General features: G+C 40.2%; 1 protein-coding gene across 1 annotated transcript in view; it reads right to left on the bottom strand.

The window, feature by feature from the left end:
- ANKFN1 (ankyrin repeat and fibronectin type III domain containing 1) overlaps positions 1–14,193 on the bottom strand; it is a 233,172-nt gene that overhangs the window by 151,840 nt on the left and 67,139 nt on the right. The window contains exons 4-5 of the mRNA XM_063453345.1: positions 7,110–7,304; positions 4,672–4,785 (exon numbers count right to left, since the gene is read on the bottom strand). Of these exons, the coding sequence (XP_063309415.1) occupies positions 4,672–4,785; positions 7,110–7,304 (309 nt within the window). The remainder of the gene's footprint in view (positions 1–4,671; positions 4,786–7,109; positions 7,305–14,193) is intronic.

Here is a 14,193-nt window from a genome sequence, read left to right as displayed (position 1 = left end):
GAGAGCAATAGAAATCATTAGTGTGATGGCAAATGGTGTGATAGTTTCGAAACATATCTGGGTGTTTTCCTTCTATTTCAATGAGCAAAGGAAATCCATGAAATGATTTGTGTTTTTACTCAGAGGTATGTTTATTGTACATTTTTTATATTTGCACTGTGGAATTATTAAATAGGTGTTTATAAAAGTGAGTCTGATTTCAATGATACCCCCAAATCTGTACTAGCCATACTAAGCAGATTGGATTTTAAAAGGCCCAAAGTAACCCTTTAGATTCCAGTGAGGTTACCTTGGCTGTCCTCCCAGCCCTAAACTCTATTACAACTTCACAATTAACATATTTTGCAAATAATTACGCTTTAAATTCGGTTTCCCCTTATACCAGAAAAACACGAAATTTTGAGTATTGATGGTTTAAAAAAAAAAAAAAAAAAAAATAATACTTTGCCAATAAAATCCTCAGAAAAAAATAAACAATTATTTCTAATCATTACACAATTTATCACTGTTTTTAATGTACAACCCATGATAATCTTATTCAGCAAACCCACACACACAATAACTTACTGGATAGCAGCCTCATTCCAGTTGGGGAGGCATACAGGCTCATTTATTAAAGTGAGAATTCAAAGTGAATTTCGAAAAATTATCTAAATCAGCTATGCTTTCAGTGTGGCTACTATGGCCTTAAAATCGAATTCTCACTGATAACCCTGTTGATCATTTCCTGATAGTAAACCTCATTTAAAATCTGAAATTATCCACAAATTATACATAGTGGAGTTGGTTATAGATTTCTGTTTTAGTTTCTCTGGTTCATTTAGTTATTTTCTGGCACTAATTTAGATTTTCATCCTGGCTATATAATATTTTTCATTTTTTTCCCCACTATAGTTTTTCAAGGCATCTTATTTTGAAGTCATTGTTATGAAAATGTAGAGACTTTTTAAAATCAGCAGTGATGCCTGAGGTTAGCCAATACTCAAATGACAAAGTGATCTGTGCGAAAAATGAAAAACGCTTAAAGGGACACTATAGTCACCTGAACAACTGCAGCTTAATGAGGTTGTTCAGGTGAGAACTATAGCTCAATGCAGCCTTTCTCATGTAAACACTGTATTTTCTGAGAAAATACAGTGTTTACATTGAAAGCTAGGAACACATGATATGCCTCCATCCACTCAGATCTGCTGTGCACGAGAATCCTGTGATTCAGTATCTCCTCCCTCTGCATGCAGACACTGAACTTTCCTCATAGAGATTCATTGATTCAATTCATCTCTATGAGGAGATGCTGATCGGCCAGGGCTGTGTTTGAATAATGCTGGCTCTGCCCCTGATCTGCCTCCTTGTCAGTCTCAGCCACTCCTATGGGGAAGCACTGTGATTGGATTAGGCTATCACATGTCAGCAGACTGCTTGTTTTTCCTGAGTCTAACAGCATGCAGATTTACAGTTTCTGGCTTGAATACAGTAAGATTTTTACTATATTTATGGAGGCATGAGGGGCCCATGGTGGGCTAGATGGTCGTGTTAACACTAGGGTCAGGAATACATGTAGATGCACTGGTGACTATAGTGTCCCTCTAAATAGCCTTGGAAGCAATTTAGCAGTCTGTCTTGGTCCTATCAGAAAGACGAACCATAAGGTTAAACAGTCACTATCCTTCAAAAAAAGGATTATGGGACAAATTAGGAAAAGTGGAAAAAATATATTATATTTAATGAAGAGTTTTCTGCATAAATTACAGTGCAATACTTAGTATCTGAGAAAGCACTTTCGGAATTTATCTGAATTGCTGCTCAAAATTGACTTGATGGAAGACACTTGACTAGTTTACAGTTACGGCGGTGGAACCCTGCTGCTGCTGTCTATGTCATTTCTATGGAAACATTTGTTGATTTTCTCTGGGTAAAATGTGTTGTTTATAATTAAGAAACTAATGCAATTTGAGTAGCATATGAAGCTGGAATATTTGACCATGGTCTCAAATGTTCCAACTTTTTCAGGAGAAAAATAAGAAAAGCTAATTAATTTCAGAATCAATTTGTCCTCTACCCTCCCATCTCTGATTACAATTTGGCCACAATAATTTTTTTTTTCAGAGCAGAGACAACTCCCATTCTGTTACCACAAGTGCATCAGTCTGTAAACGATCGCTTGGGTGCTTGCTGAAAATATAGGTTTTCAGGTCACTTGTACTTTCCTTGAACGCAATACAAAAATAGCAAACATTTTCTGTCCTGTGGCACTATAGCCATAAACCCTTCCAGTGACAAAATTCCTCAGTGTTAATCTTTTTAGTAGAGCTCACAATTTCAGATTCTAAGATGCCGGGCCCACAAGTTACTTGCCATGGCAGAGTGGCTGCTGGGAATGGACCGGGAAGCACCGCACACTTGTGCCCTCTCTAAAATTGACTTGAGTTGTAGCATTTGGCAATTTGTAACACGTTAGTGGTAGCTTGGAGTTAGAGAAGCATTAAGCCACCTGCTTGGCAACTTTATATTTGCTGTTTATACATGTATGCCAATGATAGCAAGAGTTATGGTCACATTTACTACTTACTGGCAAGGTGAAAAAAGGGGTGTGGCATTAGGGTATTTAAAAACAAGCAGCTGGCTAATTGGTGACAACCCCAGATAACAGTGTCAGTGTCGCAAAACAGCCCTGAGGATCCTCAAAGCCAATAGGAGACCCCTGAATTTCCACTTGCCATTTTAAAGCCCTGGTTTTAATATTGCGTACATATCTTCTGGTAAGCCTAATACAGAATAACTAAAATATCAATGGTTTACATTAGGGATGCACCGAAATGAAAATTCTGGGCCGAAACTGAAAATGACTTTTTTCCCCCAAATGATTTAAAAAAAAGTTTTTTTCCTATAATTGTATTAATATTAGACTTTTTAATGAATTTAATTAATCTAATATGAAAAACTTCCCTTCTCTTTTAATTCCTCCCCCCCAGTTCTTCCCTTTTACTGTTCCTCTCTCCCCCCCTCTAGTGTTCTTTCCCCCCTCCTACCCAGTCCCATAGTGTTCCCCCCTCCCCTGTCCCATAGTGTTATTTTCTCCCCCCCTCCCCTGCCCATAGTGTTCTTACCCCCCGTCCCATAGTGTTCTTTTCTCCCTCCCCTGTCCCATAGTATTCTTTTCTCCCTCCCCTGTCCCATAGTGTTCTTCCCCCCCTGTCCCATAGTGTTCTTTTCTACCCCCCTTCCTCCCCCGTCCCATAGTGTTCTTTTCTCCCCCCTCCCCTGCCCATAGTTTTCTTTTCTCCCTCCCCTGTCCCATAGTTTTCTTTTCTCCCTCCCCTGTCCCATAGTGTTCTTTTCTCCCTCCCCTGTCCCATAGTGTTCTTTTCTCCCTCCCCTGTCCCATAGTGTTCTTTTCTCCCTCCCCTGTCCCATAGTGTTCTTTTCTCCCTCCCTTGTCCCATAGTGTTCTTTTCTCCCTCCCCTGTCCCATAGTGTTCTTTTCTCCCTCCCCTGTCCCATAGTGTTCTTTTCTCCCTCCCCTGTCCCATAGTGTTCTTTTCTCCCTCCCCTGTCCCATAGTGTTCTTTTCTCCCTCCCCTGTCCCATAGTGTTCTTTTCTCCCCCCGTCCCATAGTGTTCTTTTCTCCCCCCGTCCCATAGTGTTCTTTTCTCCCCCCGTCCCATAGTGTTCTTTTCTCCCCCCGTCCCATAGTGTTCTTTTCTCCCCCCGTCCCATAGTGTTCTTTTCTCCCCCCATCCCATAGTGTTCTTTTCTCCCCCCGTCCCATAGAGTTCTTTTCTCCCCCCCGCCCCATAGTGTTCTTTTCTCCCCCGTCCCATAGTGTTCTTTTCTCCCCCGTCCCATAGTGTTCTTTTCTCCCCCCGTCCCATAGTGTTCTTTTCTCCCCCCGTCCCATAGTGTTCTTTTCTCCCCCCCGTCCCATAGTGTTCTTTTCTCCTCCCCGTCTCATAGTGTTCTTTTCTCCCCCCTGTCCCATAGTGTTCTTTTCTCCTCCCGTCCCATAGTGTTCTTTTCTCCCCCCCGTCTCATAGTGTTCTTTTCTCCCCCCCGTCCCATAGTGTTCTTTTCTCCCCCCCCCCCCCCCCCCCCGTCCCATAGTGTTCATTTTTTATTTTTTTTTTAAATTTGCCAAATTTGACCAGTTTTCGGCTGAAATGGGATAGGCCCATTTTCGGCCAAAAATTTTAGTGCATCCCTAGTTTACATATGAATGCTAGGACTTTGCGTGCCACATTTTTGTGGGCTACTTGAAGTCTGCCAACAGTAAAGTTAGATACACTATGCTGTGAGAAAAAGAATAAAAAATTTTGATGGAGTTATCACTCATTTTAATACAGTATAAATTAAATGTATTTAGAATAATCTACATTTAAAACATCCCAGCCAACCTATGGGCTTTTGGTGAGCACATGCGCATGTTTCTATGCTCCACAGGTGGAGCGGTGGTGGTTATGGTACCCTCCCAAGTGTAGTGATGGACTTGGCTGCTTCTGGGGGAGACTGGTTTAGCCTGTATAAAGGAAGGGAGATTTTTATGAAGCCTGGTTAGTTCTGTTCAGTTGAGAGATATTTTATATAGAATACACAGATTTTGGACTAATACACAAGATAATATGATCAAAAATAAATGCTGTAGAATGCAAGGAATAACAGGATCCCATTCCTACCCTTGTATTTGGTCACCACAGCGGAGTTAACGCTCAAAGGCTCCTGGAAAGTCACAGTGAGTGATGTGCTGCTTGTTACCATGAGACAGACATTGGTTGGTGCCTCCGGTGCTCCTGGAGAAGAGACAGAAAGTAACAAAACACATGGTCAGTAAATCCCAACAAAAGAAGGGGCTGGGTACTGGGGAACATAAATTGGGACTGGTAGAACTTGGCCTTTTAATAATTGTCTTAAGAAAGAGTAAGTAACTGGAAAACCTGCTAATAATCTGCAAAAAAACAGACCCCCTCCAAAAACATGTAGAGTTTTTGTGACCGTTTATTATCTTGTTTTAGACAATGAGCTTTACTAACATTTACTACTGTGTGTGTACATATATGCATGAGTGTGTGCACACAGTTAATGACATCAATAACTGTATATATTTATATATATATATATATATACACACACACACACCATAAAGCATGGTAAGAAACAAGTGCTTTGCATGGGAGTGAATGGAATGGTAATTTCTATACCACTCCCATAAAGCAATGCAGCAATATGCAAATAACTCCACACGGCACAGTGACTCTACAAGGTTTCTACTTACCACTCTGTGGGTTTCTTTAGTGCTTGTTCTATATACAGCTTTTTAGTGTTATTTTTTTGCCTGGACACTGCATTCCATGCTTGCTTTAGTAGTTACAGTAACAGGTTATGGGTTTTTTGAGTGTCCCTTTAAGACAGATTCATTTTCACCTTTTTGATGTGCAGGTTATGCACTCAGTATTTACGATTTTACTTTTTTTGCCACTCCTGATTGCAGAACCACTCATTCCTCTCATTTCCAAGCAGTATTTCTAAGCTTCCATTGAGTACAATGGGAAGACCATAAGTAGAAGAGGAAAAACAAACCAACCATTTCCAGGTCCATGCGAATGCTGACAATTTGCATAGCACAATGGACAGTGGTGGGATGTTTAAAATGTAGTTGTAATGTTCTTTCATGTCGTATTTCCATTATGAATAAAAAAAAAAAAAAAGGGTCAGCTCCAACATGGAGTGTGTGTCCCTTTAATATGGTCTCCTAACTACTTAATGACAACGAGAAGATTTCTGCATTATTAGCAATACGCAGAGCTGGCAGACTAACTTTACTAAGGTAACTTTATTTCTGCAGAATACTGTAACAGCGTATCACTAAGTGTTTAAACTCGCTCTGAATTGACACAGGGTAATCATGTTTGTAAAACTGTGTGACGCTGTGTGCTATTCCTCTAACACGTCCATTGACAAAGCTCCCTTACACACAGATAGTGCTTCTGTTTGCAGAGATAGAGGGCAGAGTGAGAGTGGTCTGCAGTCAGCAGAGCAGCACGTCACCATCCCCGCATTGTGGGAGGAGAGAGGGTGCTACATTGATGTGCCAGTTGGAAGCATGGTTGACACTTTTTTGAGGGTTAAAGTGGAAGAAAGGAGTCTTGTTGGAAATGGCCAGGCAACTCACTCAGTGCTATTACAGTGGAGCCTGTTTGGTCTTCAGGCCTTGCAGAGTCACGGCCGGCTGGTCAACCATCGACTGCCAGAGAGGACCACCCACACACAGGACACACTGGGCTCTCTCACGGGCCCCTCTAACCCACCACTAATTACTTGACTAGAAGATACTTTGCATCCAGGACAAACGGGACTAGCGATGCATAGCTAACAACTTGAATGTGTCTGCCCTAGGATGATTAGCATGTTTTCAGATGCTTTCCTTTCATTTACCAGCCGTGTGTTCGGTTTGGATAGGTGGATAATGACACTGATCACCTACTTTCTAATTAATGCTGCACTTGAAACCAAATGAAAAAGGGATTATAGAAATTAGTAATTGTTCTGAGACAGTAATTGCTAGGAGAATCTGGGGTAACAATGGAGAGAAATTTTTGTTAAATACTTAACACACATTAACTTTACTTTTATTTTTACAAAGAAATGCAAACAGGGAATAAAGTGAATTACTCTGCTGATGGCTGCAGCTCAAAAAATAAATAAATAATAAAATAAAAAAAAAGAAATCAGAGACACCTAGATATACTTGGTGAGGAACAGGTTAAACGAAGAGATGATTAACGTTCATTCCTTCAGTTAAACAAATGCAGTAGGCACTTGACTGTCCCCTTATCATTATGGTTTCAAAAAGATACCGGATCACGAGTGGAACGGAAGATAGCTTGGATTTAGGCTGTATTGCATTTTCATTATATAGCACAGACCCTGAGAAAAGATTATTGCTTTAGCTTCTACCTATGTCATGGTATAATCAGTGCACAGAGCCATTACTGCACCTGGGAAATACATAGTGCTATGTGCAGGTTGAAGCATAGTTTTACTATTGTTGGCTTAGCATCATGGAAAATGTAATTTGCAGTGACAAGAATTGCCGTCATAGATGACCCATACTCACTTGCATGATCATACCCAGTTTTCATCCTTTTATACAGGCGGTATCTCCACTCCCAAGACTTTAGTTGTTTCTCCTTGTCGTTGCTGTCGACCCCTAAACCTTCGTTTTGTATCTTTGCTGATAATTCGTTCATTCTCTGCTGGGCCTCTTCAACCAGAGTGCTCAGGTGCAAAGACCGGCTTTCGTGGCTTGTAACTGAAAAACAGGATGCAGAACAATCGTTTCTCTGAGTACTGACTTCTTCACTATGACAAGAGGTAGCAGTACATTTACATCCAGCACATACACAAGAGGGGCAAGAACAAATACAGCACGATAAATGGCACTTCAGCCACTAGAACAGGTTTTCTTTTTAAATACAAAATAGAATTCATTTTATTAAATTAAAACAAAACATATGTTCCTTCTCTGTAGTGCTTGCTCTGATGGAACAAATTCCATTTGCCAATGAGCATTGTGTTTGTTGCTACATATTTGATGGTACAAACGGCTTGATAGGTGTGTATAAATAGATCAGCAGTAAGTCTATCTGCACTGCGCAAAAACACCCTTTGAATAGCCTGTTTACACCCCATTTAGCTAGACATATTTTAGTTGATAAAGAGATTTATTCCAAGCATCATAACCACTACACCACGTGGTTCTCTGGTAAGTGGGAAAACTGTTTAGCAACTGTTTGCCCTCCTACCTAGGTCCACACCAGGCTCCAAGGCTCTCTCCACCTCATTGAATGACAGTGTCATTAATCTGCCAGGAGAGCCACTAGCCAGCCGGAGAGTTACATTAGCCCGGCCTAAACTCTAGTTCCAGGCAGCCTAATGACACATAACGCAGCCAAGGTGGTTAAACCCTGTGTGTGTGTTTCACAGCGAAACGCTGCACATACAGACTCCAGGTACCATGACCACTTCAAATCACTGATGTGTTCATGATGCTTAGAATAACCCTTTAAAGTTTAAACAGATAGATTTCAACTTAAATAGCCACTGTCCATTTTAGTCACTTTCACTTTTCCTTTCCCCAGGTGCCAATATTTAATGCATTAAACTCCCACCCTTTTCACTTTTCTTTTTTCTCATTGAGCTAGATTTCCATACCCCGGGGTGCTGCCATTTTCGTTGTTCTACCAGTGCTGTGTGCAGATTGACTTAAGTGACCTACTGCGGGAAAGCGCACAGATTCCTATCCGTAACTCACCACCTCAATCCTGCCCAAGCTCTAATATGGCATGTTATTGTGGACATCTTCGAGAAAAATTGTGAAAACTCATTTTGAAGGGCATACTTTTGAAAACTCACAAGAAGAAACCTAGGACAGTGATGGCTAACCTTGACACCATGAATAGTTTCTGTACTACATTTCCCATGATGCTCAGCTAGCTTTTAGAGTCTAAAAGCTAGCTGAGCATCATGGCAAATGTAGTCCAGAAACTATTCATGGTGTCAAAGTTAGCTATCACTGACCTAGGAGATAGGTTGGTATATTCTTCAAAAGACATGTGCCTGGTGGATTATAGGTAAATTAGCATAGCAATGCAAGCGAAAGCAGAAGCTTGCTAAGGCTGTAGCCATTGCCGAAGATCTTGCTCTAATACATGTGTAATCCAAGCTTTAACTTCTGAATCATTAAAAATATTTTTTAAAAATGCAAATTCCAAAAGAAACGATACACAGCAATAATATGAGGGATATAGATAGATTTGATGTAAAAGCCACTACAGCTTATAGGAGTACTCCCCCTGTGTTATACCTTGATTGCTACAATTAATTTTTTTACAAATATATATTTGGTAAATATAAGGATAAGTAAACATGCTAAAATTCCTGGATACTGACAGCTCCCCTATGCTAGTTCATTTTAACCATATTTCTACTAATTAAATAAGCCAGAGAGACAACGTGTAAGCATCTGTTTAAAATATCTGACCCATCTCATTAGTAAATTTGCCAGAAACAGACATAGTTGCGGGAATTTCAACCCTGAGCATTAGAACGTTGAGTGTCGTAGAAAGGATTAAGTCCTAGATAATGATGAATATCTTGTCCTCTAAATGTATGTGCAATGCACAGTCCACATACAGTAAGCAGTTATACCAAGCATCCCTACAATAAAGAGAAATACAGGCTACGATTGCAGAATCCATTGAACTCATTGTGCTTAGACTCCTCCAGTTCTTCCAAGAATGCCAGCCATTATGCCTCACCTATAACATTCAATCTAGAGTGTGAGAGGAGGGTGGTCCCATCTGCAAAGGAGCAGAAGGACAAAACAGAGAGAAATTTGTTCACCTCTGCAAATTAGTGTTTGAGCTTCAACACATGTACACCCATTGTTAGGAAGGTATGGCTTAAAGGGACAAAAAAAAGTGTTGCTATTTTTTCCCATACTATGAGAGGGTTTTGAGCTGTGAGCTGGGTATGAAATGTTAGTGTTTTGACAGTAGGCCAGATAAGACTAAGGTGGTTTAGAGAGAAATCATACACATTGAGAGAAACATACTCTTTGGATGACAGTTGTGTTAAGGATCTAATCATAACTACAATTACAGCATGGATGCCTGCATCAGATAAAGCATTAAGCCGGCAACAAAATGGGGTTTATCTTAGGAACACTATATATACAAGAGTCAAACTGAAATGACAAATAATATTAAGAGTACATAAAAAATGTGGGATGCTTGTTCCCCTAAGTGACAACATTTTCTTCCAGTTTCACTCATCCATTCATTAGATCACAAGTCATCCTTCCCTGCTATGCTGCTTTATCTAATCCAATGGCTCTAAAAATGGAAATATTTACACTAAGTTTTGAAATCAAAGTAACATTTTTAGATGCCTGAATGATTTTGTTTAGGAGTCTCAGAAGGCTGCATCCATAGCAGCTGTATACAAGAACCACGGAACTCAGGCGGCAGAAGTAAAGTTTAATGAGCCATAGCGCTCTGGTTCCGAGATTTGTAAAGTGCTGGTACACCAAACATTTAAGGAGTGTGGAAAAAAGAGGATCTCGACCGGCAACTTTCTGGCAAAGTAAAGCCTTCACACATCCCCACGTAGCACGTAGACATCCACTTTAGAGGCTAGAGAAACAGAAAGCTTGACACAGATCACAAACAGGAAAGACAGTGAAATAACTCACAGAACACAATACGTCAGATTAAAATCGACACATCATGTAACTGCTCACTCACCACGCCTATTGACAATACTCGTTTACACAAGGTCAAGTCTTAACAAGGCACATTTCTAGGCTAGAAACACACAAATGTGTCTATTCTGTTGTGCTTCCCAACCGATAAAACATTTACTCCACCCGGCTCTCTGTTATTACATCCATTCTGACACTGTATAAATGCGCAATCATCCTGTGTGTGTGACATGAAGTATATAGCAAAGAGAAACCAAAAAACAAGATTTTTCAATGAAATGTGTTTCATATGAGTGTTTTCATTAAATAGGTTCCAAGGTTGTTGTCTGGATCAATATGAGTGTTTTCATTATATAGGTTCCACACAGACAGCCGTGAGAGGGGCTTCCTGGGTTTGGTTCTGCAAAGATTGCAGGACTAATGTTCAGCGTCACCTTGCTCTGCGTGGAAACACTGAACGCTCCCTATCGAGATGCACTGAGTTAATTAATCTCTATGAAAAGATGCTGAGTGGCGCAGTTTGTCGATTTCCACCCAAGGGGGACGTATTAGATTGTCTGAAAGCATCAGGATTAATGGGTAAGGTAAGTAAATATATTTAATGTATGTGGAGGAAGGGGGAAGGCAGTAATCTAAATAGATTGTATAACACTCTAACGTTGGGAATATTGGAAATGCTTGTATTCCTAACACTAGTGTTCCTTTAAACATGAAGCACAAATTACTGTTGTAATATCACCACTACCAAGCTAGCAGACCCGTTAAAGCGACCGTTAAAGGTGTGGGTCCCTGAAGGCGTGCATTTTGGATCAATTAACTCATCCCTGTGTACCAATCCCAAGTTTTTAGCAAGTATTGAGCGAACATCTAGTTCAAACTAAAATATAAAATTAAGTATTAACCAGTGTTTGATTTCACCAGACACGTTTGTGAACCTAGCAATTTAAATTCACTAGGGGACATTACAGAGGATATCATGAATATTATTTACAACAGTCAGTCTCAGGTGGTGATCTGAATCAAAACAGACATTCTCCTAATAGAAATAAATTCAGCAAATCTGATCACATCTGGGAAGGTTGTTCCAAGGCCTGAACGACATCTCCTATAAAGACCTGCTCAATATAAGTTTTCAATTAAAACATGTTGATGCTTTTGCACAACGCATTTGTAAAGAGTGTTTGAGTTACCTGTGGCCTTCGCCAGGCTGATTCAGTCTGGCATTTCTCTTCTGACATTATGTGTCTGACACTCACTTTATTTATTGCCCCATTATCCATAAACTATAGAGTTGCTTGTTTCCGAGATGCTAGATCGGTATCAGTGACTTAGTTCAAGCATCATCTAGTTCTAATATCTGTCAGACCAGCAACAAACTCTAAACCATATCTGCATGCCTAATATACGCCTTGAATTGATATTGTTGGATAAGCTTTTTAAATGATTTAGTATTTTTGGGCAAACTTTAAAAAAAAAAAAATTCAACATATTAAAATATAACAAAAATATCATGTATAAAAATAAAATCCTAATATTCTCAAAAAATATAAATATTTTTGAAACAATGATTATATCTCAAAAGCATAAACTATTAAACTATTTTTCTACATTAACGAAAGGAATGGAGTAAGGTAATTTATGATTACCTTAAAACCCCCTGTAGACTAAACGTATTTACATACGAGGTGAAATCTTTCTTTTAATATATTTTCTGCTACTTACAACACTCGGGACTGTGTTTTTAAGACAGATTTGTCACGGCTGATGAATGTTGCCTGGGCAGTCAATCATAAACTCTAAATAGTGTCACACTTCTCCGAGGGAAAAAAACGGCATGACCCGTGACAGAAAAATAAACAAATAAACAGAAAGAAAGCCTGCTGGTTATATATGTAAAGTCCCCTGGGGGAATTAAAGGGGAGCAAGGAGAGAAGATAATGTAGCTGTTGTGGGTTACTTTGTAAGTAGGCGTACTGATGCTGTAGTCTTTTCATTACCACTGGAAAAGTTGGTGATATTTGGAGGCTGAACATGCAATTTCCTGCAGATTGACATCAGTCCTAAATGTTAATTTAACTTACTTTAAATTAATGGTATAGTCTCCAAGATCGGCCACCATCAGCTTCACAAAAGGCCCCATTATAGTCTTCATGAGAAAGCACTAAATTTAGACAGTCTGGAACCTAAATCAAGGTAATTTTAGACACAGAAGAGGCATGCAAGGTGGTGTAATCGTTTAAGGAATTAAGTCAGTCCCAAACATCTCAATCTTCTATCCATTCAATAAAAATATACAACGTTTAGATAAACAGCAAACATTTTAAATACTGCTACAGGGAACAAGAAGGTGGAACAACTAATGCTGGAGGAAAATGTATCATTATGAACACTTTGCTTCTAAGAAGTGATTCTCACCACCGACGAGACAGACATTTGTGTATTGCACAATCTGATTAAAATGGAGAGGTGCATATAAATTCAAGATTAAAAAACAAAAAGAAACTGAATGTAGAGGAGAATGCAATGAAAAGTCAAAGGAGAAGGGACAACCAAAGGATTATCCACAATATTATATGCGCTTTGCATTATGATCGGACTTGGACGAGTACGGATTGTGAAGAGTTAATGAAACACATGAAGATAACAAACAATAATAATGCCACATAGGGATTCTGGAGACCTCGTAATAAACGGAGATCGAAGGTTGAGTGGCGAATAAATCTGCCCAGGACCCAGGGACAGCATGATTTTCCCTCAATACAAGTTTATTCATCTTTTACATGATGTTATTTTTAAGTTAGGGTTAGTGGTGGTGTATGTGTTAAGGTAGTGTAGGAGTTAATGTTCAGATACTGTGGGATTTAATGTTTAGTGTTAGTGTAGGGGGTAATATTTAATGATAGTGTAAGCAGGGGCGTACCTAGAGCATTTGGCACCCGGGGCGGACCCTGAGTGTGGCACCCCCCCCCCCCCCCCATAATAAAAATGTAAGAAAACACCCACAATTTTTTGCTTTCCTATGGACTGTTTAAATGTGCGCGCAGCTCTTGCCGCGCATGTGGATTCGGCTCCACTCGGGAGCTGACGTCGGCGGGGGAGAAGAGGTCACCCCTTAAAACCCATTCAGCCACTTACCTTTCTCCAACATCGGGCTCCCTCGGCGCTGGTGACCTCTCCTCCCCCTGCCGACGTTAGATCCGAATGCGCATGCGCGGCAAGAGCCGCATGTGCATTCAAACTGCCCATAGGAAAGCATTACTCAATGCTTTCCTATGGACGTCCAGGGTCTTCTCACGGTGAGTTTTACAGTGAGAATTGCGGAAGCGCCTCTAGCGGCTGTCAGTGAGACAGCCACTAGAGGCTGGATTAACCCTCAGTGAAACATATGTTTTCAGCTGCAGGGTTAAAACTAGAGGGACCTGGCACCCATACCACTTTATTGAGCGGATCCTTAGAAATAGCATAGGAAAGGGATTTGAGTTCAAAAGATGTAGCGGCTAGGACAGAGGTTTTGTAGAAGGGGGCCAGGGCAGGGGTTTTGTATAAATGCGCCATTTTTGTAGAAGGGGGAAGACCAGTGCTTTTGTAGAAAGGGGCTGGTGAGAAACTTCTAGAAAACTCCTCCCCTGCCCCTTTCTACAAAGCCCCTGGTCTCGCCCCTTCTAGAAAACCCCTGCCCTTCGCCCTTCATATAAAAACCCTGCACACTGATCACATAAATTTCATACACTCCCTACACTAAAAATACCTCCACCCCGATCACATAAATTTCATACACTCCCTACACATAAAAAACCCTGCACATCCCCCTTAATTAAAAAAAAAAGCTGCACACCCCCTTAAAAAAACCAAAAACCTGCACAACCCTCCTTAATTAAAAAAAATCCTGCAAACCCTTAATAAAAACCCTGCACACCCCCTTAATAAAAAACAAAAA

This window comes from Pelobates fuscus, chromosome 5 (assembly GCF_036172605.1).
Source record: "Pelobates fuscus isolate aPelFus1 chromosome 5, aPelFus1.pri, whole genome shotgun sequence".
NCBI classification, from domain to species: Eukaryota; Metazoa; Chordata; class Amphibia; order Anura; family Pelobatidae; genus Pelobates; species Pelobates fuscus.
The sequence above is the reverse complement of the archived record's forward strand: the minus strand, read 5'-3'. Positions and strand labels throughout refer to the sequence as shown.